Raw genomic sequence first — 27,783 nt, 5'->3', positions numbered from 1 at the left:
TGGAATTTGTAAAGAAGAAGTAATATGGGTAAAACAGATTTGGTTTGATTATTTTGTCTTTTGTCAAACACAGAATCTGTAGCAAAGCCAAGAATGCTTTCTGTGTTTTCTGAATAGCACTTCTGGCTTAGAGAGTACCTGTCCTCAGTTTAAAGATAGAACCATCATTGACTGATTTCCACCTGTTTAAAGAAGGAACACTCTTATTTTGGCTCATTACAGTCAGATGTTTGTGTTCTTGCTGAACAAGTACATGTACACTTTGCTGCACTCAGTGCTAGAGGATTATTTTCTCGTGAACAATATCTTTCCTTTTCAACATTGACCTATTTCTAGAGCAAATGTACTTCATCTTCTCTTGAATTTCCTTCTGTATTTGTTTGATGGGGTAACTGTTAGTATTCTAGTACATAACATTTAGAAGCTTACTTTTCAAAGATGGGAAGGTTTTTTAATGCAGTTCTCCATTTAACATTTTCTTAACATTCTGTTAGGAACAAAATATAAGCAACTATGAAAAAGTTGGATGAAAGTTTTGAACAAAGAACCTCATACAATTATGAGAATGGGTATGTGCTGAAAATTGTCTAATATTAAATTATTTCTGATAAATATAAGTGCCTTAAGGCAAAGCGGTACTGTATAGCCCTCATATGGCATAACCTTGTGTCCATATCAGACACATGTAACCATGGTGGTGTTTCAGTTGTTTACCCAAAAATATTAAGCAAATTGCCTAATAGCCAATTATAATAATTGTTGAACACATCCCCATTCTCATAATTGTATATATCTTTAGATAGTGTATGCAAATTGATAATTTCTTTTAAAAAAAATTATTTTCCCTTCCTTTTCAACATAATTTTTACTTGGTCCTATATTGATTAATATTGGAAGCGCAATGATTTAGCCTGTGTGTAACTTTTTTGCCTGACCACTGAAGAAGGCCAGTAAGGCATAATGTGTCTGTTTTAGGATCACATAAAGTCCTAACTGTGCATACTGTATGATTTTAATTCTTATTGAGGCTACATTTGGGCCTATAACTGTTTTTAAACCAATTTATAATAAATACATGCATTTTTGTATAATTTGTTTATCTATATCTTGGTGTCAAACTCATTTGTTAGGAAGGCCAGATCTGACATAAATGGGACTTTGTGGGGCCGAGCCATGTGTGTCCTAAAATGTAATGCCAGATAGAGGAGATATACTCTTTATAAAGGACATAGGCAAACACAATAAAAGATAATATTTTTAACGTAAAATACAAATATGCTTAACATTCTTGCAATATTTTGTTTAAAATGCAAAGGTGGGGGAATAGTGGGATTTTGCAATGCAGTTTTAAAAATAAAACATCAAGGAAAAGCACAAGGATCACACAGTAGAAAACTAAAAATATTAAATGTTCTCAACCTGGGAAAACATGAAATGGCAAGGCATTGCAAGCTTCTCCCCCCCCCCCCCGGGTCTACCCAGCTTAGTGGTGGCTCTCCAGTGTACTATCCCCCTTTGTCTGTGGGTTCCCAAGTCAGAGTAATCACTAGGCACTAGTCCTCATGTCCATTAAGAGACAAAGCTGACTCAGAGCATGACATTTGATTTTCAAGCACGCAACTCTAGGAAGCTTCATCTGGCCATAGGAACACTGGGAAGTTGAACCTCTTCATTGAAACAAAGTTGCAAGGAAAACATGGATTGAATTTCCCATTCCAGTCTGCTCTGCCCATAGGCCTGAGTGGGAAATCCATTCTGCATTTTCTCAGCAGCTTTGCTTCTGCTTTAGCCTTTGCAAAGAGAAGACAGAAGGAGCTGTGAACATTGGCAGCTTTGGAGCTTTGCAGGGTGAGGACGGGAGGGGGGAGGAGGAGAAGAGAGCTCTGTGGGCCTGATTGAAGCCCTCCAGGGCCAGATTGGTCCATGGACCGCATGTTTGACACCCCTGATCTATATATTTATGTTGTAGATCTATTGATTTTAACATTGGGCCCCTAATGTGTATCTAATTAATCTTTCAGGTTCTTAATTCATTTTTGGGGTTAAGTTTAGGTTCCCCTACTTTATTTCTGTATTGAAAAAACATTGGAAGTCACGGTGACCTCTGGTGACTGACCCCCTACTACACCTCAAAAAAGATATTATAGCATTGGAAAAAGTGTGGAAAAGTGCAACTAGAATGATTAAAGGATTGGAACACTTTCCCTGTGAAGAAAGGTTAAAGTGCTTGGGGCTCTTTAGCTTCAAGAAACGATGACCAAGGGGTGACATGATAGACATTTACAAGATTCTGCATGGAATAGAGAAGATAGAGAAAGAAGTACTTTTCTCCCTTTCTCACAATACAAGAACTTGGGCACTCAATTAAATTGCTGAGTAGTCAGGTTAGAATGGATAAAAGGAAGTACTTTTTTTCCTATAGACCAAGGATTAATATGTATTTATGCTCTATCATTGGAAATTTAAAACAGAGGAAATTTTTAAACAGCTTTTGTATATTATATTAAATAACCCAATCACCTTCCCCCCCCCCAAAAAAAAACTGGTAAAGAATAAATAATATAGTTTACAATATGGTACAAAAATAATCAGTAAGGGCAAGTATTTTGGCTTTATACATACACTATATGTTTAACTTCATTATCTATAAAACAATTTCACATCTCAAAACTAGTCAGAAACCCTTAAATGATATGGTTTAAGTATTATTAAAAGAAACAGCAACACAGTCTACTGTCTGAGTCGCAAGCGGGTTATAAAGGAAGTACTTCTTCACCCAAAGAGTGATTAACACATGGAATTCACTGACACAGGAGGTGGTGGCAGCTACATGCATAGATGGCTTCAAGGGGGGACTGGATAAACATGGAACAGAGGTCCATCAGTGTCTATTAGCCATGAGGAATAGATGGAACTCTTTGTCTGGGGCAAGTGATGCTCTGTATTCTTGGTGCTTGGGGTGGGGGGCAACAGTGGGAGGGCTTCTAGTGTCATGGCCCCACTGGTGTACCTACTGATGGCACCTGATATTTTTGGCCACTGTGTGACAGGTGTTGGACTGGATGGGTTGACCTGATCCAACATAGCTTCTCTTATGTTCTTATGGGCTGGAGGATATTCTGGGAGGTGGCTGACTTCTGATACTCCAAGGTCTCCCATCCAAGTATTTTCCAGAATCGACCCTGCTTAGCTTCTGAGATCTGATGAAATCACACTTGCCTGAGTTATCGAGGTCAGGGCTCTCTATTGATAATTGTGAACTTCATTTAGGTAATTTGCTAGGAATGTAGTAGGTATTTCACTATAAGATTTATTATGTCCATACAAAAGCATTTGTCAAATTGTAGACAGATGGCTGCACCCTCCAAAAACATTGGAATGAGTTCTGATTTGATTTTGAAGCCTTATAAATGGTGGGTGGATTTTTCCTAATTGAAAGAAACAGGGTTCTTTTAGTTTACTTGGGAAACTCAAGACATATTATAAAATTTACCAGTGTCATAGGAACAGTATCAGACATATAATAAACATTGTGATATGATTGCAATGCAAAGTTAGAAAACAGTGCAAATAAAAGTAGTGTTTGCCTAAAAATATGCAAAAACTGGTTTAGAGAAATTTAGAAAACATTGCGGAAGAAACAAGAAATGAAATAATAGAACTTGTAAACCTGTTCTCTGAAACAAATTCCACTTTACTACAGCTCTGTTCTCTTTATAAAAAGCACTCCTGAACAAGTCTGTTCTACACATTCTGCAGAATAACATAATTGACCTTCCTGACCTCCTCAGCAGGCCTTCCACAAAGTGGGAGCCACAGCAGAGAATGATTGGATACACGCAACAGCTATTCTTACCATTTTCAGGGTGGTGCCTTCAGCAAACATTGTTCAAATGAGCATGACTGTCACAGTGGGGCATATTGGGAGTGGTGATCCTTTATTAGGAGAGATGATCCACCAGGCTTTTGGTTGGCGACAGCAGTGGCTGGCACCTTTCTTTTTTGTCCACCCCACTCCAGAAGCCCCCCCCCCAGGTAATTGAGGAGAATTCAGTTAGCAAGATGTGATCAGGGGTTTCTGAAATATTATTGTTTTAACCTGAATTTGCTATGTTGTTTTAATTTTTGTACTGTTTTATCTAATGTACATCGCTCAGAGGCTGAGAGAGAGGTCCTATTTCATGAAGGGCTTTGTAGATGTTTTATTTATTTATTTATTTAGGATTTATATCCCGCCCTTCCCACAAGTGGCTCAGGGCGGCTTACAACAAAGAGTCAAACATAAAATTAGACTGACATTTAAATATATAAGTATTTAAAATATTTAAAACATTTAAAACCTTAGAAACATTAAATATCACAGCAAAATATGTAACAGGAGTCTGGCAAGCTACGTTTCGTTTCTCATCAGTTAGGTGTGGGCTAGCCGGAAGAGAGTTGTCTTACAGGCCCTGCGGAACTGAACAAGGTCCCGCAGGGCCCTCACCTCCTCCAGCAGCTGATTCCACCATGTAGGGGCCATAACAGAGAAGGCCCTATCCTTGGTGGATTTTAGGCGGACTTCTTTTGGCCCGGGGATAACGAGAAGGTTTTGGGTTCCCGATCTCAGTACTCTCTGGGGATCATGTGGGGAGAGACAGTCCCTCAGGTAGGCAGGTCCCAGGCCATATAGGGCTTTAAAGGTAATGACCAGCACCTTGAATCGAACTCGGTACATTACTGGAAGCCAGTGCAGAGCCCGAAGACCCGGCTGTATGTGCCCCCATCTTGGGAGGCCCAGTAACAGCCGGGCCGCAGCGTTCTGCACCAGCTGCAATTTCCGAGTTCGACACAGGGGCAGCCCCATGTAGAGGGCATTGCAGTAGTCCAACCTCGAGGTGACCGTAGCATGGATCACTGTTGCTAGGTCGTCGCGATCCAGGAAGGGAGCCAACTGCCTTGCTCGCCTAAGATGAAAAAACGCAGACTTGGCAGTGGCTGCTATCTGAGCCTCCATCTTTAAAGAAGGCTCCAATAGTACCCCCAGGCCCTTGACCCTGTCCGCCGCCATCAGCGGCGCACCGTCAAAAACTGGCAGGGGGATTTCCCTCCCCGGTCCCCGATGACCCAAGCAAAGGACCTCTGTCTTCGCAGGATTTAGCCTCAGTCCACTCAGTCTGAGCCACTCAGCCACGGCCTGTAATGCCCGATCCAGATTTTCTGGGGCGCAGACCGGTCAGTCGTCCATGAGCAGATAGAGCTGGGTGTCATCAGCATACTGGTGGCATCCCAGCCCATACCTTCGGGCAATCTGGGAAAGGGGTCGCATAAAGATGTTAAATAACATTGGGGAGAGAACCGCCCCTTGGGGCACACCACAATCAAGTGCGCGCCTCCGGGATAGCTCCCCCCCAATCGCGACCCTTTGTCCCCGACCTTCCATGATGGTCCATCCCTTCAATTGATTCCTGGAACCGATTAATAAAGTGCAGAATGCATGCTCTGCTTGTTCTTTATAATAATTTAGCTGTGGCATGCCATACCAGCTGATGTTTCTGAGTTCTTTTGTACTGAGCTAATATTACAGCTGGCATCCAGAATATATTTGAAGTTCTGAGCATGTAAGAACTCAGCACTTAGCAAGTGTTGAAATACCTTGAACAAATGAGCTGGTCATGAACTAGCTGCTGCAATGTTTGCTGAAGGCACCACCCTGAAAATGCTGCCACCCTGCTGCTGCCACTGTTATTGTCACCTCTTAGGCCTTCCAGTTTGCTTTACAGCATGGTCTGTCAGATTCACTGTGAATTTTCTACCAACACCACTCCATATGTGCCCTCCCTGCATTCTTCAAATCATCCAGCTCTGTAGTAAACCAAGGGGCCAGAGTCTACCTCAAGGGTGGGAGAGGGTGAGTAGACAACCTTGTCAATAGCTTGTAGGAGCTTTGTATTCAGCTTCCACTATGGCATCTACAGAACTAATATCTGGGACTCTAAATTCCCCCAGAGCATTCTGGAATTCAGTCAGATCCAAAAGTCTCCATGGGTAGTCTATTTTAGAAGAGGGTTGGTGCCACACTGACCTGTGCCTTGAGGGTGGTGGTGTTTAGACCATGACATAGGATGAACCTCTAGGTCCCAAATTAGATGTTCCTCCCAAAGATCAGTGCAAAAGAAATTAGCTCCCAGGTATCTTTTTATTATTATCTGGGCCCATCATAACCTGAGTGAGACCCCTGGTGTTCAACAAAGCTATGCAATCCTGAGCTGGTCCAAACAAAGTGCCTTCAGCATGAATGCTGAAGCTCAGTCTGGGGAAATATAGCACCAAACTCTATAGCACCTATTGGAGAACTAGATGGCCTGTCTTTTTGTTTGCCTCTGCCTTGAGCCAATGTTGTAAGTATGTATTGTAAGAATATGTCCCTTCTTAGATTAAATTTCTGTAACAAAAGTAACCTTTTATAGCCTTAATTGAATATCTGAATTTCTTTAATCCAATGCCCGTGTGTATTTCCCACAAATGTGTATTTCCCACAAATGCAACTTTTAAAAAGTTACATATATTGCTCAGTTTAATTTTAATGGCTGGGTTCTTTTAAATTTTATGCTAATATCTTTTATGTATCATATTCTTAAAGTGTTTTTCTTTTCCTTTATCCATTGTGGTACAAAGCAGTGTTTATTCCTAAAAGCACTTTTCTGTCTAGCATGTTACAATATCTCTATTGTTCTGGAAATGGTTTTCTCTGTCTCTCCTGATTTGCTCCTAGAATTAGTGGACAAAACAACTAACTTTACACAGGGTTCCAGCTGGCCAGAATACAATTTTAAACAAAAGGCTAAACTATGCATGAGGCAACTACATCCTGTGTTGGATTGTTTAGTATTAAATATGTGACCTGAGGATATTTAATCCAGTTGGGAACAGGACTGCAAAGACATAGGAAAACATTGATTTTAACACGTGCGGTCTTAGTCTTGTCCTCCGTGCTTTTACAAGGCAAAATTACATTGATGCTAAAAGTACCTTAACAAAACAATTGTTTGTATTTTACAGAAAATCAGGCAAAAGCAAAAGAAGCTGATCTATCTGATACTCTTAGCCTAAGCAAGGAGAAAAGTAGTGACGAGACTACAGGTAAGTTTGGGGATATAATTTCGTGCAAGCATATTGGGATATCAAAGTACATATAAGAAAGACTTAAAGAAAATGCTGTTTACTTTTAACTTGACATAAAACTGATACAGCCTATGTTGTTTTTATGGGACTTAGTGTGTGTTGGAGCTGCACTATGTTGAATTTATATATTCAAATATAATTTCAAAAATGACTTTTAGATCCTCAGATGGATGACCATGAACTAAATGAACCTATTGCTAAAGTAGCTCTCTTAAAAGGTAAGTTTTCTTAAATTTATAATATGGTAATTATTACTTTTAGATCAGTGAGGAAGGATTTCTCATTTTATCAATTTCCTGCCAGCTTATTGCTGAAAAAGTTAAAGCATACTGGTATTTTTTACTAAGCAGTGTCTTTATACTAACTGGAAACATATTTGAGTTACTTCCTGACTCTTTAGTCGTGTAGCCCTGATGTCTTTTCTGCTACAGAATTATTTGCCTGGAGATCAGGCAACAAATGAAATTAATGGCTATCTGTTTGATTCCTTCAGAAAACATACAAGGACACTAAGCAGACCTCTTACTTGAAGGCTACAGCCAGCATGCAAAGAATTGTGAAAATAGTTCCTTAAGCCCTTTTTTCTGAAATAGCAACCTTCCCTCACGGGAAATTCATGTTTGAAAGGTTGTGGAGTGAGCATCAAAAACAGTTTGTTTCACTATTAAGTCTTCTTTGAGAATCCAACACATGTATTTAAAAATAAAGTCTAGGCAAGCATGAACTTCAGGTTTTTTACTAGTAGTCTACCAGGGAGGTACCACTTCAGCCATTGTCTTACCATTACTATCCCTGTCCATATTGGTTTACTTTAATCCCAGTCCTGAGGGTCCCAGAACTGAATAAACATTCATAGGAATGAGCTATGGATGAATTTCTTTCTGTAATTTCATTTGTCCAGTTTCCCCTTGATTGCATAAGGCCTTGCCTTGACTGCTGTAGGCCTCTGGCATGCTGAATATTCATTTTTGAATAACATAATGTGGGGGAAAATAAAATTGGAGCCTGAAAAGAAAAATCTGCTATATTCAAACCATTTTGATCACATAAATGGAGAATGGCTCATGTCTGACATTTTAACAGTATAGAATATATTGTGATTTGAATTATCTACCTATATGATTCCAACTGAGTTTATTTCTGTATGCTGGACTTCAGTGTGTGAATATTTTACTTCCTAACAGTATTCTAATTTATCTCATAACTTTTGTCTAATTCAGTGACATGTAGGTCACTAACTTTGCATGATTCTCAAATTCCTGTCTTTGTAGGGTAGTAGAAACTTGGGCAATTGCTAAAACTGATGCTTTAAAGGAAAATGTTCTTTTAGCAGATGAATTGCAGGGTGCACAATCAGAAACTGAGACAAAACAAGAAATTCAGCAGCTGCACAAGGAAGTGGTTGAAGCCCAAGAGCTAGCTAGAACAAGTAAACAAAAATGTTTTGAACTGCAAGGTGAGATCACATTCCCTTTGAATATGCAGCTTATCTTGGAAAATGTATGCCAAACTGCTTCGATGACAATTTTAAATGGCATTACAAATCTGATCAAATCATTCAGAATTAAATGTGTGCGAAGTACCTTCTATATAATGAAGGTGAAAAGTCAAAATCTTGATGAATTTCAGAACTGGAAAAGGGTTTACAGTCGGTTACATTTTCTTGCTGCCATTCTATAGCATAATGATGTCAAGAATGCACTGAAGAAAGGCAGAGAGAAATTTTCAGCAAAAAATTAAGTAAAATAATTAACTACTAGCAGTGTAATGTAATCAATTAAATATGTTAATTTACTTACATTGACTCATGTTTACTAAAGAAGTAAATTTTTTTTTTAAAAACTAATTCCTAATCATTTACATTTGTAATGATAAACAATATGCATTTAAACTTTATATCTTTTACTAACAGCTCTTTTGGAAGAAGAGAGGAAAGCTTATAGATTGCAAGCTGAAAAGTCTACCAAGCAAATCCAGATTCTCCAAGGTATATAACCCTTCAAAAACTTATGAAGAAGTTAATGTAATTGTAGAAGTAAGGGTATTGGTTTTTAATAGGATTATAATTTTCAGTATTTACTGCTGCAAAATTCTGAAAGTGGAATTCTTAATACTGAAGAATAACAATGCAAATTTATTACACCGCCTCAGTATCAAAATTAACAGATTATTCAAGACTGAATGTGAGAAACCCAGTGTCTTGGGGTCAGATACTCTATTGCAAAAGCTGCCAACACTATGCCAGTGATGAATTTAGTCTGTGTTTATGTTTTAAAGAGGGGAAGCGATCTTAAGCTTCCTTCCTTTCTTCATTAGTGGGTGCAGTGTTCTTGGGCAGCAGGTTTGTGAGGAAAAATAATTTAGAGTCTCAGAAAGAAAAAAAATGGAAAAACTGTTTTATTCTATTCATATACAAGTTAAGTTAATAGGGAAATCTAAGAGTAGGGTTGCCAAGTCCAATTAAAGAAAAATCTGGGAACTTTGGGGGCAGAGCCAGGAGACTTTGGGTGTGGAGCCAGGAGACATTAGGGGTGGAGCCAGGAACAAGGATGTGACAAGCATAATTGAACTCCAAGGGAGTTCTGGCCATCACATTTAAAGGGACAGCACACCTTTTTAAATGCCTTTATTCCATAGGAAATAATTAAGGATAGGGGCACCATATTTTGGGGCTCATAAAATTGGACCCTCTGGTCCAATCGTTTTGAAACTTGGGGGGTATTTTGGGGAGAGGCACTAGATGTTATACTAAAAATTTGGTGCCTCTACCTCAAAAAATAGCCCCCCCAGAGCCCCCAATACCCACAGATCAATTCCCTATTATTCCCTATGGGAATCGTTCTCCATAGGGAATAATAGAGTGCCCAGTAGACATTTCCCTCCCCCCCACGCTTTCTAAAGGGGGGGGAGGGCCTCCAAACCAGGGAATCCCCTGCCCCCTCCCTCTCTCTCACACACAAATACTTACTAGATCTTCTTCCAGAGAACTCTACTTGCTGTGAAAACGAAAGAAAAAAAGGGAGGGGCTGTTCTCCGAAGCCCTTCCTGTTTCCTGCTTCCTGCTCAGCTTTAAAGGGGCACACATTTTACAAATGACTCAGGAGCTCTACAACAATATGAAGCCTACACGTATGTTCTCTCCCCCTCCACCCCCCACCCCCAACCGGGGGGTGAGGCTGCGAACCCAGGAGTCCCCCGCCAGGGCGGGGGGGTTGGGAAGCCTATCTAAGAGATAAAAATGCAGAGTACATAAAATAAAAGCAATTTCTTGCTACCTTAGCAACTCCATAAGGTGCCACAAAACTCCCACTTATTTTTGTTGTGAAAACTAACATGGTTTTCCCTCTGAAATTACTGCTTTTTCCATTAAGTTTCCTCCGTACATTAGAAAGTAAATATAACAACCAACACCCTGTAATTATATCATCCCTCACCTCCTTTCCCAACAAAATCCATCAAGAAACCAAAGAGCTGCACACACTCAGGCAGTCAAGAATAAGAAAAAAAAGAAAAAGAATAAAAGGCAGAGTGAGAATGGGATAAGGGGAGATGCGAAACAGCAATATGGATCCTGCTGAACAAGGAGTGAGGAAGTAAGGAATCATTCTCAAAAAGATAAAGGAAATTTTGCCAGACAGCAATTAAGGTTTCAGGAGCTTCTTGTCATTTATATGAATGAAATTAAATAGGCTTGGCTATATACAGGCCTCAGATTTAGTGGGAGCTCACAGGAGAACCTTTCTAAAAGTTACACCTCCTTCTGAGAGTTCCACCTCCTTATCCATTGAACAGTATGTGCAGCTGCATAACAATCCCTGGATGAGCTCCACCACCTATTTTTCTACAACATGACCCCTGGCTATATAGATTCTTAGGAGCCCCGTGGCTCAGAGTGGTAAGCTGCAGTACAGCACTCTAAGCTCTGCTCACGACCTGAGTTTGATCCTGGCGGAAGCTGGCTTCAGGTAGCCAGCTTCAGGTTGACTCAGGCTTCCAAGGTCGGTAAAATGAGTACCCAGCTTGCTGGGGGTAAAGTGTAGATGACTGGGGAAGGCAATGGCAAACCACCCCATAAAAAGTTTGCCATGAAAACATTGTGAAGTAACATCACCCTAGAGTCGGAAACAACTGGTGCTTGCACAGAGGATTACCTTTACCTTTATATAAATTCTTATATACATGTATGTGCCTTAGCATATATTTTTTTGGTTCCTTGTATTATATTGAAATCTGCTTCCAAGAAATTTGGTTATTGGTGGGCAAATAATCCCATTTTTAAAAAATCCTATTTGATCTGCTAATTATAAATTTTCTCTTCATAAAGGGGTGGGGGGCAGAACATTTTGAGAAGTTCCTAATTGCCATGTAATGTTTTAGTGTCCACATACTCTTGTAGTGCAAATGGGTAGGCAGGTAGCAGATTGTTTGCCTAACAATTGCTGGTCTGCAAACAGCTGTGCTATTCTCTAAACTAGTTGATTCTTTGGACAGTTTCATCTCTTAGGAAGGGATTTTTTCATCCAGGGACTGAGACTGAGTAAAAAAGGTTAAAGTAATCAGGTAACTTCAGAGTATGTGCCAAGAATAGTCTGCTGCCTAGCCTGATCAATACCACGTTGTAGGTGAAGAAGTGGGGCATATGGATTGTTAATTATGAATAGAATAAGAGTTTGTGTCTTACAAGCAGTGTGCATTCTTTTTTCAAGCCTTTTGTTGTGAACTGAATTAGCATCTCTGATTTCAGTGGTGCTTAATCATGATGACCAGTTTGACCTGAACTGAAGATTAGGGTATAATATTGGGATCATAAGATGATGATGCAAATAACTTTGTAACTAATGTATTACTGACTAAACCTAAATAAAATTTACTTTTATTTTCTTCATTTATACCCCATTTCGCCCCCCCCCCATAGGAACTCATAGTGGTTTACATCATTCTGTTCTCCATTATAGTCTCACAACAACCCTGTTAGGCTGAGAGTATGTGTGGCCTAAGGTCATCCAGTGAATTTCTATGGCAGAGTAGGGGAGTTGAATTTATATACTTATTTATATTTCAAATGGTATTTTAAGACTATAGACAAAACAACTTCAGTTTTTATAAAATATTTACAGTGTACTAAATAAAACCATATAGAGATTTTTCATTGATGAAGTGGTTTACTATTGTTGGACTGAACTTATGTTAGGTGTCACTGGACTGGAAATCTAAAAACACAGAATTCTCAGAAAACAATGCCAACTCTTTGTCTAGCTTTTAAGTACTAAGTGATATCTGCAGCTGAAATCTTGCCTAGTTTCAAGCTTTCCATGGATCTAGAATTCCCTTTGTAATATGTCCTGTATTTCTTGCAGTTTATCATCTTTAAGGCTCTCCTTTGGACCCCTTTCAATGTCTTTGTGACTACACAACAAATCCAGTTTCCTTTTCATAATTCTTAATAGGTTCCATTGGCATAAATGTTCACACATTGCTTTTATGATGAGAAGCATATGGATGGAGGAGTCCTCTGCTTGTTGGCGGGTGGGGGAGACTCACCCACTAGTGTTCAGATCACTGTGAGGTCATAGAAAGATACTTTGTGGAATGGCATGCTGTAGCCTTTCCCTCATTAAAAAGAAATAGGTGATGCCACCATGAATGCCCCACTTTAGAAAGCTGTGGCTGACTTTTTTTTTAATCAATAGTTTTATTGAAGTTCAAAAAGCAACATAATATTAAATAGCAGCTCAGAAGCTTCTGTAGTAACAATGGGGAATGAGCAGGCAAAGAACAAAACAGATTATGATTATATGCATCCCTCCCTCTCCTGCAGAAGCAGCAGTTTTTAATTTGCTCTGGTAGCAGTTGCTTTTGATTAGTTGTGGGAGATCAGCTGTTGCTGAAGCAAAGAAGGAACTACTACTTAAAAAAAAGAATTGCAGCTGTTTAGGACAGTGGCATTGGGAATTCCTACTCCTTTCTAGGAGAATAGGGTAAAACAATGGTATTCATGTTGCTGAATCCCTCCTGTTGCCAGACTGCTGCTCCACTTCCTTGTAATGTCAGATAGGCATTGATTCAGCAAGCTTATGTAAATTAGAATCACATCCCACTGTAAGCATTTGTTCTAGCACTAATTGTACAAGTAGTTTTGTCAAGTGGTAAGTTTGTTATCCTGATTTCATATTCAAAATGGCAGTTATACAAATACCCTTAGTTGAACATTCATAAGTTGCTTAACTCTAAGGGAATTTTGTGCCATTCCCTTGTGTCATGTGCATGCCCATGGGGGAAGGGCGTGGATATCCTGCCAGTTTTCTTCTGGTCGCCATGCAGATTAGTTGATCTTCTAGCTTTGGTTGGTGAGCTTACCTTTCAATTTTTCAACTCCTCTTCTGGACTTCAGATTTTTGCTCAGCTTTTTTCATCTTTGTTTCTTTGACTAGCTACCAAAAAAAAAGATATCACTCTCAAACTTTATTCTTCCCTTCCTCCTCTTCCCAGCCTACAGAAAAGTTGTGGGGATTTTTTAAACAGTGCACTCAGTGTGGGAGGAAACTTGCCTCCCCTAGGATGGCCACTCCCTTGTGCCAGTTCTGACTTGGAGAAGCCCATTGGTCAGACTCCTGCAGTCACTGGGCTGAATTTTCTAAACAAACTAGGAAAAACTGGGTGGCATGACTTCAGGCAGCACTTTTGGAATCCACCTTGATTCCCTCCAAAATAGTGTCCATAACCTGCACTCGTCAGGGGACTGCTGAATTGGCAACAAGGTCAATGGGGCATTTCCTACCGTGAGGCCAGATCTCACAAGCCCTGAAGAAGACCCTACCCAGTACTGGATCCTCAACATCAAAGAGCTCTTGATAGGCATCGAAGTAAGCATCATCTTCCCCTATCAAGAAACGCAAGGAAGACGAAAGCCATCAGAAGGGAGAGCCCAAAGCCAAGGCAAGCTCTGGGCAAAAGTCTCTTAAGTCCCCACCATAGCTCTGCGACTCACAAACATGTCACCTCGATGAGACCACTGACAACAGACCCAACACAAATTCCACTGCCACAAAGCTTCACCTCTCCAATTTTTCAGTTGAACTCCCTGGTGCCAAAATTGACCACAACCTTGTACGTCCAACAGCTCCAACCATCAGAATCAGGTGCCGACAAAATCAACCTAACCCAATGGAGTCCCCCCTGTTCATCCTACTCCAGATTTTTGAGCTAGGGCAGCTTGATAGCTGGCAGTGATTTTCAGAATCACCTATCCCACACTCAGAGACACATCAGCCAGAGCAGATCCACTTCTGTCATTCTTCACCTTGACATTGGGACTTCTCATCCTGCACCAACACACCTGCCACTTTCCAACTGCTGAACACACTTCCCATAATTCCCTGAGATCAACAGTGGCTTCAGTATCTATACAGAGTCTTCCGGCTCTCATCGACTCTTCTGTGGCTCAATGTGAGAGGACCTTCTGACTGGAGCTGCTGCTCTACACCATCACATTGATCCCTGTCACCTCATTGGTAGACACCACCACCAACATCTTCAAGAACTAAGCCCTCAATGTCGACATGCCAACTTCATAAACAACACAAAGCCATCTCCTGGCCCCATTCTCTGAGTAAACATCTCTATCTAACTCTTTGCTCGATGCATTCCTCAACATTGGAAGCCTCCGAAGCACGAAAAATGCACATCTGCCAGAGTGAGATTGGTATCAGTGTTGATGCCATAGCAGTCTCCATTAGTGACTCTCTGTGGAGGTGATTGGATTAGGAAGGAAGGATTCAGGATGTTGGGCTTTTGTGATAAGATGGAATTTTACCTTTCCTGGGGAATCTACAATAAATAGAAATACCTCTTTTGTTTTAGATGGGGGGCAGTGTGTAGCCTGGAGAAGATAAACAGGTTGCTTCCCTACAGCCACCTCCCAAAATAACAAGGCAGACTTGTGCTTTGCTGCTAGGAACCATTTTGTTTGGTCCTTCTCCATCTTGGTTTATATTGTACACTTCCAGACCACACTCTGTCTTACTCCTAACCCAAATGTGGCTGGCACGTGTACATTGGGGGTGAAGGATTATGAGAGAGATGTCTTTTTCCCTGTGTACACTTTGTGGGAGTATATAGGGGGCTTTACGTTTGATGTAAAGAGGGCCTTGCTTTTCTTTCTGCATTGGATACAGCTATACCACAAACATCCTGCTGTCTCCATATCTTATGCACCTCATAGACAGGGCTGCAGAATTTCTTCTCAGAGATTGTCTAAGTGGTTGCTGGAGACCATTAAACTGTATTATCTGCTAGCGAAACACCCTGTTCCTGGTCCTGTCCATGTCCATTCTATCAGGGCTCTAGCTATGTCCACTGTGTTCCTTAAGGGTATACCACTGAAAGAGATCTGCAAGGCTGCCACTTGGGCTACTCCACATACTTTTGTGAAAAACTCTAGATGTCCATCTACATCAACGGGCAACAGTGAGTTGGTCTGTTTTGCAGTCTGCTTGTGCCCTGAGTACTTGCCTGCACCCACCTCCAGGTAGGCCTGAACTTGCTGCCATCCCATAGGTGATGCACAGAGACCACAAAGAAGATAAACAGGTTGCTTCCCTGAAACTGATGATCTTTGAGTGGTCATATGCAATGTTCCCTCTAAGCTGCAGAGTCTTGTCAGCAAAAATTCTACTTTGTGAGCTACTGGTATTAAAGTTGTGAGCTACTGGCACTAAAGTTGTGAGTTACTGCATAAATCAGTGTGCTCTGGAGCCATTTTTCCTGAGCGAAGACAAAAATGTGTGAGCTGGAGGCTAAAAAACTGAGCTAGCTCATGTTACCTCGGTTTAGAGGGAACACTGGTCATATGTGCATTCACACCACCCACCCTCCTTCCTCACTTCTGTCAGTCCTCTAGCATTTTTGGGGGGGAATGGAGGCTTATATAGTGGTCAGAAGGAACTGGTGGGATGTCTATGCTCACCCCAGTGAGCATGTGTGGTAGGGCTCCTTCATAGGCACCCTAATCCCCATAGGTGTGAATGCACAAGTGACCATTCAAAGATCACCAGTTACAGATAAGCAACCTGTTTCTCTGAAAAAACTAATGGGGAAGCCCTTTGAATCGATGACAGCATGTGATCTCAGTTTCTGGCCTGGAAGACCACCTTCTTGGTTGCTATCATGTCAGCCAGACATGTGTGTGCTCATGGCACTTAGACATGACCCACCATCTACACTTGTACAAAGACAGAGTCTCATTAGCACCAGAATTAGCTTCTTACCCAAGGTGATGTCATATTTCTATCTTCACACTGACACCATGCTTCCAAACTTCTTCCCAAGTCTTAAGGATGAGACAGAAAAACTGTTTCATTCACTGGATGTTAAGAGGGTCTTACTGTTCTATCTCAATAAAACAAAAGCAGACCATAAAGACCCCCATCTCTTCATCTCCTACACCACATACAGAAGAGGTTATAGGATATTGTCACAAAGATTATCCAAAAGGATTGTTGGGAGTTGGGGACAATTAAACTATGCTACCTATTGGCCAAATGTCCGTTACCAGGACCCATAAGAGAACACTCTGGCTACATCCACCATCTTTCTCAGGGGAGCCTTACAGCAGGACATTTGTAAAGTGACCACATCAGTGACTCCTCTGAACACCTTTATAAAGCACTACACCATCGATGTCCATATGCAACAATAGGAGATGTGGAGACAATCCATTCTGCAGTCCACCTTCAACTGAGCAGCTGCCAGCACCCTCCCTACTTACTACTCTCCAATGGGTGCGATGCACAGAGAGTATGACAAAGCTGAACAGGTTGTTTATCTGTAACTGGTGATCTTCAAGTGGTCATCTGTGCATTCACACTGCCTGCCCAATGTTCCTCAATGCTGTTAGCCTCTAAACATTAATCTGGGGTTGCACAGCAGTCAGAAGGAACTGGTGGGATGTCTGCACCTCATGCATGACATAGGAGAAGGGTGCAAATAATCCTTGTCTGAGCTTGTAAATTTGCCAGTCGGAGCCAGCGTAGGGGCATTAATTCCATGAGTGTGCATGCATAGATGACCACTTGAAGATCAACAGTTACAGGTAAACAACCTGCTTTTTTGTTCTTACAATGAGGAACAGGGTAAGACATGAAATACTACAATATTTTGATTAGCTGAAGCAAATTGCCTATCAGTTCTGTGACACAGACCACAGATTTTTCTTACTGTTATTACTGAGCAAACAAAATGATCTGGAGTGTTGACACATGGTTTTTAGTTGTCATTATCACTTGATGGCATTTATATTCTTAGTTTAAGGTAGATGGTCTTCTTAGTGGCTGCGTACAATCAAAATAGTAATATTTAAAAGTATTAAGCCAAAAATAATAGTGTAAAATAGAATTGTTGTGTGCCTGCAAAGACAGCCCTTTTAGAAGGGATTTCCACAGCACAGAAGCCGCTGCTGAAAGGGCTTTCTAGTAGATGACTGATTGTAATGAAAGATTGTAATGAATTTTGGCTGGTTCGTGGTTCATGAACTGAAGTTCATAGCAGGTCTGCTGGCACAAACTTCCCACAAAATTTCAAGCAGTTCATGCAGTTTGTGAATGGATACATTTCCAGACAGTCTTTGCTCAATCAACATGTTCAGCAAACTTTGTCCGTTTCAAGTGATCTCTCCCCACCCCGCATCTTTGCTGGAGTTTCTTTGTGTTCTGTTCCCATTTTCTTGCACAGAGCTTCCAAAACTCCACCCCCCAAACTTGGATTTGTGTATCTGTGCTTTGAAATCAGTCCTTTTAAGCTGGCAATGCCAGTGGCACTGGGTTCTGATGATCATTCCGCACATTATAATAGTTGTGCTGAGCTTGCAAAATCACCTTCCCCCCCCACACACACACTTGGATTTCTTATGACTCTGTTTTCAGATCAGTCCTTTTAAGCACGCAGTGCCACAGTGGCATTGGGTTCTGCTTGGCATTTTGTACACTGAACTAGTTGAGCTGTCCTTGAAAAAATGCCCCTCTTCAATTTGTACTGCAGGGATTCTCTGGTTTGACATTAGTCCTCTTGTTCTTGAATTGCCTCAGTGGCTCTGGGTTCTGCTGGGCATTCTGTACACTGAATTGTTTATGCTAGGCTTGTTTGGATTGTGATTCTGTTCTTCACATCAGTCCTGTTGAGCTGGCATTGTCACAGTGGCACTGGGTTCTGCTCAGCACTAGTACATTGCACTGCTTCTGCTGGGCTTCCAGTCTCCTCCTTGCTTGGATTGTGCTTGAGATCAATCCTGTTGATCTGCCATTGCTGCCTTGGCACTGGATTCAGCTATACAGTTTTTGATTGCACTGATACTACTGAGCACTCTGTATATCGTGCTGGTTCTGCTGGGCTTGTAAAAATGCCCCCATGCTTTGATTGTGATTGAGTTGGCATGCCCCAGGGTTCTGCTGGGCACTGGCACATTGCACTGATTCTGCTGTCATTTTGACACCCTCTTGTTTGGATTGTGATTCTGTGCTTGTCATCAGTCCAATTGAGCTGGCATTGTCACATTGGCAAGGATTCTGCTGGGCACTCTGCGACTGCTTTGGTACTGCTTGGCACTCTGTACATTGTACTGGTTCTGTGGGGCTTGCAGAAATGCTCCCCTGCTTGGATTGTGATTTAGCTGTCATTGCCACAGGGTTCTGCTGGGCACTCTGTACATTGCACTGTTCCTTCCACCTTCAGTTTCTACTGCAGAGATTCTCTGTTTTGACCTTAGAGTTTGTACTGTTGGGTTTGTATGCTAAGTGGCACTGGTTCTACTGAGCATATTGCACTGGTTCTAGTAGACTAGCAAAAATGCTCCAACCTTCAGTTTCTGCTGCAGAGATTCTCTGGGACTTTGATTCTGTTCTGCTGGGCTTCTGTTGTCCTTGCTTGTTTGTTTGCTATTTTTGTCCTCCATTGGAAAAAATGGAGGATGAACACACCTTCTTTGGGGGACTGTAACTCAGGCCCTGTAAATCCAATCCTCACCAAACTTGGAGGGGCCACTAAAGGAGAGTCGGCCAGAGATCCCCTGTGAATTTGGTGTCTCTAGCATGCTGGTATTCTCAGTAGTAATGTATGGCTGTGAGAGCTGGACCATAAGGAAGGCCGAGCGCAGAAAAATAGATGTTTTTTGAGATGTGGTGCTGGAGAAGACTCTTGAGAAGAGTCCCTTGGACTGCAAGAAGATCAAATCAGTCAGTCCTAAGGGAAATCAACCAAGACTGTTCCCTGGAAGAACAGATGCTGAAGCTGAAGCTCAAATACTTTGGCCACCAAATGAGAAGGGAGCACTCACTGGAGAAGATTCTGATGCTGGGAAAGACAGAAGGCAAAAGAAGAAGGGGATGGCAAAAGATGAGATGGCTGGACAGTGTTATTGATATAACAAACACGAATTTGGGCAGACTTTGGAGGATGGTAGAAGACAGGAGGGCCTAGCGTGACTTTGTCCATGGGGTCAGAAAGACTCGGACTCAACTGTGTGACTGAACAATAACAAAGCATGCTGTTGTGTGTGTGTGGGGGGGAAATCTACTGTGTCACAAATATTATGAACTGAACCAGCTTGTTTAGCTCCTAAAAGTTCATGACACCAGGCATGCCATGAATCATGAACAGAAACAAACCAAATGTTCCCAGTTTGTGCCCATCCCTAATGATAGCACCTGTAGTAGGTGTGTACAATCTAAATAATAGTGGGAGCATTTGGCAACTTCAGAAACTCATATATCCTGGCATTTATTCTAGTTGCTCTTTCCTTCCTGAAAGACCACCACAGAGAGAAGGTTACTTTGGAGGGGCAAATAACCATCTGTTCCTTTGCACAGGGTCATGTGAAGGGGAACATTCACACACACCTTTTTCCCCTATCCTCATATGTATATATGGGCAGCAACAATCAGTTGGTGGAACAGTATTTGATGAGTGCTCAAGAAAATACTTGTGATGACACAAACATTCCAGAAGAGATGTCTTCTAATTGTATACTAATTGGTATCTATGCCAAAAAATATTGGACTTTATTTTCAAGGTTTTTGTATTCAGAACAGAAAACTGAATCTAATTTAGAAATGGTGAGACAAAGGTGGAGTTGGCATTATATCGCTCTCTCACCATACAGATTTTTAAAATGTAACTTTAAAAGTTCAAGCAGTGTTTGCTTTATAGAGCTATACCTGACTAATGTGAATTTACCTTCTTTACAATTTAAGAAAATCTAATTTTCTTTCACTATTTACAGCTCAGTTGCTCAGGCTACAGGAAGATATTGATCATCTTCGAGAGGAAAAAGAGAGTGAAATTTCTAGTGCTCAAAATGATTTGCATAGTGCTCAGACTGAAATTCGGTTATTGCAACAAGAGGCTGAAAAGGCTGCATCAGAAAGGGACAGGGATGTGGCCGCTTTACAAGAAGAGCTTCAGAAAGTGAGATCTGAGCTTGAACGGTGGCGCAGTGAGGCTTCAGAATATGAAAAAGAAATTGTTAACCTACAAGCCAACTTTCAGCTACGATGCCAGCAGTGTGAGGATCAGCAGAAAGAGGAAGTGGCTCTTTTACAAGGTTTGGCTCGTTTTAGAGGAAACTAAAACATGTTGCGTTCTCTTTCATTATTTTGTTGCGGGTTTTTATGTTTGTGTAATCCAAGCTGAGGAGGGGGTAATAAATTTGTTTTAGATGGAAAAGCCAGAAATGCTAATCATTCACCCTATTGTATTGGCATTGAAGACTTTTATTGTTCGTTGATGCAGCATTGCAAGTTGTTGAAATATGCCTGTATGCAATGAAAACTGGTCCCTGCTGGGTAGTGTGCAGCCAGAGTCAGTGATTACTGAATACAAAATACCATTCAGACACTGCAGCAATACCACAGACAGAGCAAGGGGCATCCACCAACAGCAGGTTAAAAAATCTGCTGTGAGCATTCCTTGATCTCTGAAGGCAGCTTTACATCACAGTTACTTATGTCCAAAGCTGCCTGAGGCACAGAGTTTTAACAGCATAGCCCATTAAGGACTTAGTTGTATCATGCTATTAATATATAAACAGTTGACATTCAATAATACTGTAAATTAAAAATAAACATCAAAACATTAAATTTCATTATGTTGAATTTCTGACCGGAGATGTATATCTTGAAAAAAATCAGGGGATCTGGATATCAGGGAGCTGAAAAATATTAGTATTCCCTGTTATCCACATTCCAAATATCAATTTGGTAACTGGATCTAGATTTTTGTCAGGATTCTGATATTATTCAGCTTCATTATTTCATATGGGGAATCTTTCTAGAGGGCTGGAAAGGCTGTTGCATCAAAGCTGCTGCTGTCTGGCCTTTAATTAACCCCCACATTTAAAGTGGGGCACTGAACAAGGTACTTCAACCATTCTCCATTGTTTCGGGGGGCGGGGGGAGGGGATTCTGTGCTTTCTTCAAGGCAAAGAATAGACACAGATGCAAAAAGCCTTTTAAAGTAGACAGAACTAACGATCCCAAAGAACCAACTGGGGAATCATGGCAGAAGCATGGGCTAGATGGCCATCTGACAGCAATGAGGATCCTGTGAATTTAGGGGGAGGTGTTTGTGAGTTTCCTGTATTGTGCTGGGGGTTGGACTAGATGACCCTGGAGGTCCCTTCCAACTCTATGATTCTATGACAGTAGGGATGGGTATGAGATAGGAAAACGGTGGTTCAATGTTTGTGAACCTCCATGAACTTTCAGTTTGCTGAACTGGTTTATGGTTCATCAGGTTCATGACTGAGTATCCAAAAGATGCTCCTGGGCACCCTCTCCAATATTCAGGGGTCTGCTTCCCAACCCCCCTTTGCTGCTACTGCAAGCAAGCCCCCTTTTCACTTTCTCCCCCTGCAAAAACAGCTTCCTGGGCTGCTGGAGACCCCTCACTGCTCATACATTCTGGCTTTCTTCTCCCACCTCCAAGAGTTGGCCCACTGGCACGACTCCCCACAACCGCCATCAAATCTATTGTACCTTCTTTTCTTTGCTGTCAGCTTCCTTCCCCTGCATCCAACTCCCATTCCCCCCAGTGCAGAAACTGAGACAGTTTTAAATAATAATAATAATAATAATAATAAATTTTATTTGTACCCCGCCCTCCCCCGCCGAAGCAGGCTCAGGGCGGCTAAGCTCACTGGAGAGGCCCACCATTGCCTTGGGTGCCAGCATGTCTGGCCCACGAACCCAAATTGAACATACAAAAAAATAGGACAGTTTGTGGACAGTTCATGAACAGTGTGATTGCTTGAATCACAGTTCACGATCCAACAAATCAGCCTGGTTCATCACGAAATTTAGTCCATAATTCAGTTTGCACCCATCCCTAATCAACAATATAGCAATTGGTATTGTGTATGTGTACATTTACATATACAGCATTGTCTGTTCTGAACTGATTGCTTCTGAATGTCTCTGATATTGTGCCTGTGTACAGCTGTCCTGTTCTCACTGAATCTCCAAAATTAAATTGCTTCATTTGGACTCAGCTGACCTGATATTGATTTCTTAAATATTTTCAAGTTACTTGGGTCTACCACACGCAATATATCTATCAACTCAGAAGCCCTGGTTGATTTTATTTTTCCTAATGATAATTTCTTTACAAATTACAAGTGTTTGTAAGAAATCATGGGGGAAAGAGAGACAAAAAATTAGGAAGCTCTTCCTTCCTCCACCACCACTGAAATAGTATTCCACTTCTGAGCTCTAAGATAAGACTAATAGCTTCCTGCCTGCTTAGCCTGGATCTTCGGTAGCTTAACATTATGGTTCAGTTGCACAGACTATTGAGGTTCATGACTAGTCAGGCAGGGCTGGTCTAGACCAGTATCTAAGTGGTATTGTACTGGGCACAGATATATCTTCTTCTCTTCGTTCAGTATTGGAGAGCTTGAGGGTATGAATACAGACAAAACTCCCTCAAATATAATTTCAACCTCATATTCTCAGGGTGAAGGGTGTTGATTACTTTTATTCCAATCCTATGTCCTAACTTGGCTCTGACCTCTTATTACTTTGGAGTGGGTCTTTAAATACTTCTTGCATCCTAGACTGTCTGGACTCTGGAGGGTGTTTATATGGGAAGCAGCTCAGCTGCTGAGGCAGCCTGCTTTCACATCTCACCTGTTTAAATGGGCTTTCTTTGCAGCCAGCCCCTGGGGCTATGTGAAGAATGCAATGTTGGGGGATATGTGCCTCATGACCCCCCTTCTGCCAACATAATCTCCTCTTTAGGATACTATAAGACAGGGGTGGCCAATGGTAGCTCTCCAGATGTTTTTTTTGCCTACAACTCCCATCAGCCCCAGCCAGCATGGTCAATGGCTGGGGCTGATGGGAGTTGTAGGCAAAAAATATCTGGAGAGCTACCGTTGGCCACCCCCACTATAAGAGCTTATTAGGGGTTCAAGGAAACCATCTTCCACTTCTCTCACTTCCTATTAAAAGAATACTGGTGCTCAGCTGGTTTCCACAATCCATGGCTCGCAGAACATACTTAGTGCTCATCAGACTGCTTTTGGATAGTAGATTACTTCTTTTTAGAGTATTTACTTTTATCACTATGAAGTGTGACTTGAAGTTTGTTGATTTTTTTTATACCATAAAACAGATGTAACTATCAATTCAGTTACACTTCAGAGAATCTGAAGACCTACCTGAATGTATTACTTGAAGACAATTAAAGACAGCTATTTCCACCTTGGCTTTAGTGAGTAACAATGCATTTTCCCTTTGCTTGTAGGTGAACTTGAGAAGTTGAGAAGGGAGTGGACTGTTCTAGAAGCTGAATGTGTTTCATTAAAGAAGGAAAATTCTTTGCTTGAATGTGAACTTCAGAGGCAAGAGAAGGAGCTTCATAAGTAAGTACTGATAAATATAATGGGGAACTCTATAAGCACTGAACTGATGAAGCAGGGTTTTGCCTTATTATTAGGTGCTAATAAAAATCAATAAAAATATTTTCTTGTAATGAACTCAAGGAATTTCCATTTTTGGTATTATTTTCTTAGCAGTTTGGACCATATCTATTTTGTACATCAGACATCTTTTACTTGAAGCTGCCCTACAGTTTGCTCTATTTGTTTACTTCCTTTGAGAACTGGGCAAACATGAAGTTTATCACAAATTTTGGCTAGTTCATGAACCACTGTTTGCAAACTTAACGCCCACAAACTTTCACTAATTTTGATGCAGTTTGTTGTGGTTCTTGAAGAGCAGAAAGAAGGGAAGCCATTTAAACCACTGCTTTCTGCTCCTTGCAAAAAGCTATGGAGAGCAGAAAGAAGGGGTTTAAATGGCTTTGAGCCTGGGGCTGGCTCCTTTAAACAGCTGAGCCACAGAAACCGTTTGTCTCTTTCAACCCATCTTACATTGGAATTAAGGTATCCAAGTCCACCATTATGAGGTGGATCAAGAACTATATCATCTTAGCTTAAGAGATCCAGCACTTACTGGTCCCCAAGGGTGTCACAGCACAGCCCACTGTGGCAGCAGCCACCTCACTAATCTTTTCCACCAATGCTGCCATCACAGAAATCTGCATGGCAGCAGCATGGATATCAGCCTCAACCCATACATTACATAAACAGGGCTGCAGGTACAGCCTTTGGCAGTTCTGTAGCATGTGGTCCCCCAGGAATTCCTCCTGTGCTTTGTAAGCTACTCACCCTGGATGACACAGCTTTTCAGCATCCCATTTCAGGATACCTTCCTCCATAGAGGTAGAATTAAACATTGGACTTAGCCATAAGGTTTTTTTTCTCATCAGTGGAATGGAAGGTATCTCTTCCCTCTTGCAGGGATGGAGGAATTCTGGGAGAGGAATGACAGCCTTTCAAGGCACAATGTTTCCCTCAAAAATACAAAGGTGCTCAACTGGAAGCTCGGCAAGCAGAATTGGGGCTTGCCCTCTAGGTGGAAGCCCTGCAAAGATTATTTGCATAGCCCTGCCTACAGAGCAAGGAGGGAGAGTAATTAGTTTCAGGATACTTTCCATTTTGCTGTTGAGAAGAAGCCATCACAGTAAGTCCAATATTTTGCTCTCCTTTCATTTAGTTCATGGCCTCTTTTTTAACAATGGAAAAACTGTCCTTTTTGCGATTAGAGTTTTTGTAATTAGAGTTAAGCAAAAAATCATGTATAAGTCGTAATTGTTTAGATAGTACCAAGATGCCCACCAAATGGTGGGAATACCTGCTAAAGCTTTATTTCCTGACTTCCTATTGGGTTAATTTTCTTAAATGTTGGTAACAAGGATTGTTGGTGTTGTGAGGTAAATAATATCTGCTTGCGCTTCCAGAAAAAAAACGTAAATTCTTTGTTAGAATATTGTTTTATTCCTGTTGCCTGGATGTGCCAATACATTATTGTTGTCTTTAGTCATCAAAATTGTACAGATTGTACAGGTGTTATAGGGTTTTGGATGGGAGGGTTGGAATCCATCATGCCAGATGAATTACTTTTTTTTATCCAGTTGTTTGACTTCTTTTTGTGTGTGTTGCAGCTCTCAGCAGCAGAGTTTAGCACTTACCAGTGATCTGAGTGTTCTTGAGCTGGCCCAAAAAGAGCTGGAAAATAAAATGGGATCTTTGAAAGAACAACATCAACGAGATGCAACTAGTCTAAAAACTCTTCTTAATGAGGCAGAAAAGCAAGCCAAGGATGCTCAGAAAGAGGTAGGTATCTGCCAAGTTTATTTCCCCTATTTGGTATTTGGATACTTAAAAGTTCTTCTAGACCAAAATCCTAATGTCAGGAACCAGAACATTAGTTCTAAACATCCAGTGGGGTTTTTGACACCTTTGGAATAGATCCCAACAACTGTTCCCACATTGTGAGTCAAATTGCTGTTGGAACACAAGAGAGTTGCAAAAGCTTATGGGGGGCAGGGATAGAAAGCTACTATCACTGAAACACTGGAGGGAAAAAATCCATCATCTCAGCTGGAATTTTTTGTTCTTGTGTTTATTTATTTATAGTACATAACTAAACATAAGAACAAAAAAATTCCAGTTGAGATTATGTGACGTGAAAATTTTCTGTATGGGTACTCAAAATTGAGTAAATTAAGTAGGCTATGAAATTAGTTGGAAATTTAGTACAGTGGGCTTTTTATTAAGAAATCTGTTATGAAGAAGAAGAAGAAGAAGATATTGGATTTATATCCCGCCCTCCACTCCGAAGAGTCTCAGAGCGGCTCACAATCTCTTTTACCTTCCTCCCCCACAACAGACACCCTATGAGGTGGGTGGGGCTGGAGAGGGCTCTCACAGCAGCTGCCCTTTCAAGGACAACCTCTGCCAGAGCTATGGCTGACCCAAGGCCATTCCAGCAGGTGCAAGTGGAGGAGTGGAGAATCAAACCCGGTTCTCCCAGATAAGAGTCCGCACACTTAACCACTACACCAAACTGGCTCTCATGAGCCTATTATGAGCAATAGGTTTTTTTCTGATAGAATCATAAAGTTGGAAGGGACCTCTGGGGTCATCTAGTCCAACCCCCTGCACAATGCAGGAAACTCATAAACACCTCCCCCTAAATTCACAGGATCTTCATTGCTGTCAGATGGCCATATAGCCTCTGTTTAAAAACCTCCAAGGAAGGAGAGCCCACCACGTCCCGAGGAAATCTGTTCCACAGAGGAACCGCTCTAACGGTCAGGAAGTTCTTTCTAATGTTGAGACGGAAACTCTTTTGATTTAATTTCAACCCATTGGTTCTGGTCCTACCTTCCGGGGCCATAGAAAACAATTCCACATCCTCCTCTATATGACAGCCCTTCAAGTACTTGAAGATGGTGATCATATCACCTCTCAGCCGCCTCCTCTTCAGGCTAAACATGCCCAGTCCTTCAACCTTTCTTCATAGGACTTGGTCTCCAGACCCCTCATCATCTTCGTCGCCCTCCTCTGGACCCTTTCCAGCTTGTCTATATCCTTCTTAAAATGTGGTGCCCAAAACTGAACACAGTACTCCAGGTGAGGTCTTACCAGAGCAGAGTAAAGCAATACCATCACATCACGTGATCTGGACACTATACTTCTGTTGATACAGCCCAAAATTGCATTTGTCTTTTTAGCCATCACATCACACTGTTGACTTATGTTCAGCATATAGTCCACTAAGACCCCTAGATCCTTTTCACACATACTACTGCTAAGACAAGTCTCCCCCATCTGATAACTATGCATTGCATTTTTCTTACCTAAATGCAGAACTTTACATTTATTCCTGTTAAAAATCATTTTATTGGCTTTAGCCCAGTTTTCCAACCCATCAAGGTCATCCTGTATCCTGTTTCTTTCTTCTACTGTATTTGCAACCCCTCCCAATTAATCTTGCCCTCTTTTCTCCCTTGGGTTCCTCCTTGTGTCAAGTTAATTATGAATATGCATCCTTAAATATAATTAAGAATTTAGTTATAAATAGTCAGTTACATATTCATTCAGTTAATGCAATTGTTTCTTTGGTGTGGGGACCATTGCTTTTGCGTGTTATCCACCTCTGCCCCCAATAACAGCTGGGGTTTACATCAGGTTGAAGGGCCTGAGAGCTGTGTGATATCAGCTGT

General features: G+C 41.3%; 1 protein-coding gene across 16 annotated transcripts in view; it reads left to right on the top strand.

The window, feature by feature from the left end:
• SLMAP (sarcolemma associated protein) overlaps positions 1 to 27,783 on the top strand; it is a 166,802-nt gene that overhangs the window by 119,800 nt on the left and 19,219 nt on the right. For 6 of the 16 annotated variants that reach the window (XM_060239748.1, XM_060239761.1, XM_060239752.1 and 3 more), the window contains 7 exons: positions 7,042 to 7,122; positions 7,323 to 7,382; positions 8,495 to 8,620; positions 9,077 to 9,151; positions 20,435 to 20,755; positions 23,956 to 24,073; positions 25,717 to 25,888. In XM_060239748.1, coding sequence (XP_060095731.1) covers positions 7,042 to 7,122; positions 7,323 to 7,382; positions 8,495 to 8,620; positions 9,077 to 9,151; positions 20,435 to 20,755; positions 23,956 to 24,073; positions 25,717 to 25,888 — 953 coding nt within the window. The remainder of the gene's footprint in view (positions 1 to 7,041; positions 7,123 to 7,322; positions 7,383 to 8,494; positions 8,621 to 9,076; positions 9,152 to 20,434; positions 20,756 to 23,955; positions 24,074 to 25,716; positions 25,889 to 27,783) is intronic. The other 10 variants (XM_060239755.1, XM_060239754.1, XM_060239758.1 and 7 more) reach the window with 2 other exon arrangements.

The sequence above is a fragment of the Heteronotia binoei genome, chromosome 5 (assembly GCF_032191835.1).
Source record: "Heteronotia binoei isolate CCM8104 ecotype False Entrance Well chromosome 5, APGP_CSIRO_Hbin_v1, whole genome shotgun sequence".
NCBI classification, from domain to species: domain Eukaryota; kingdom Metazoa; phylum Chordata; class Lepidosauria; order Squamata; family Gekkonidae; genus Heteronotia; species Heteronotia binoei.
The sequence above is the reverse complement of the archived record's forward strand: the minus strand, read 5'-3'. Positions and strand labels throughout refer to the sequence as shown.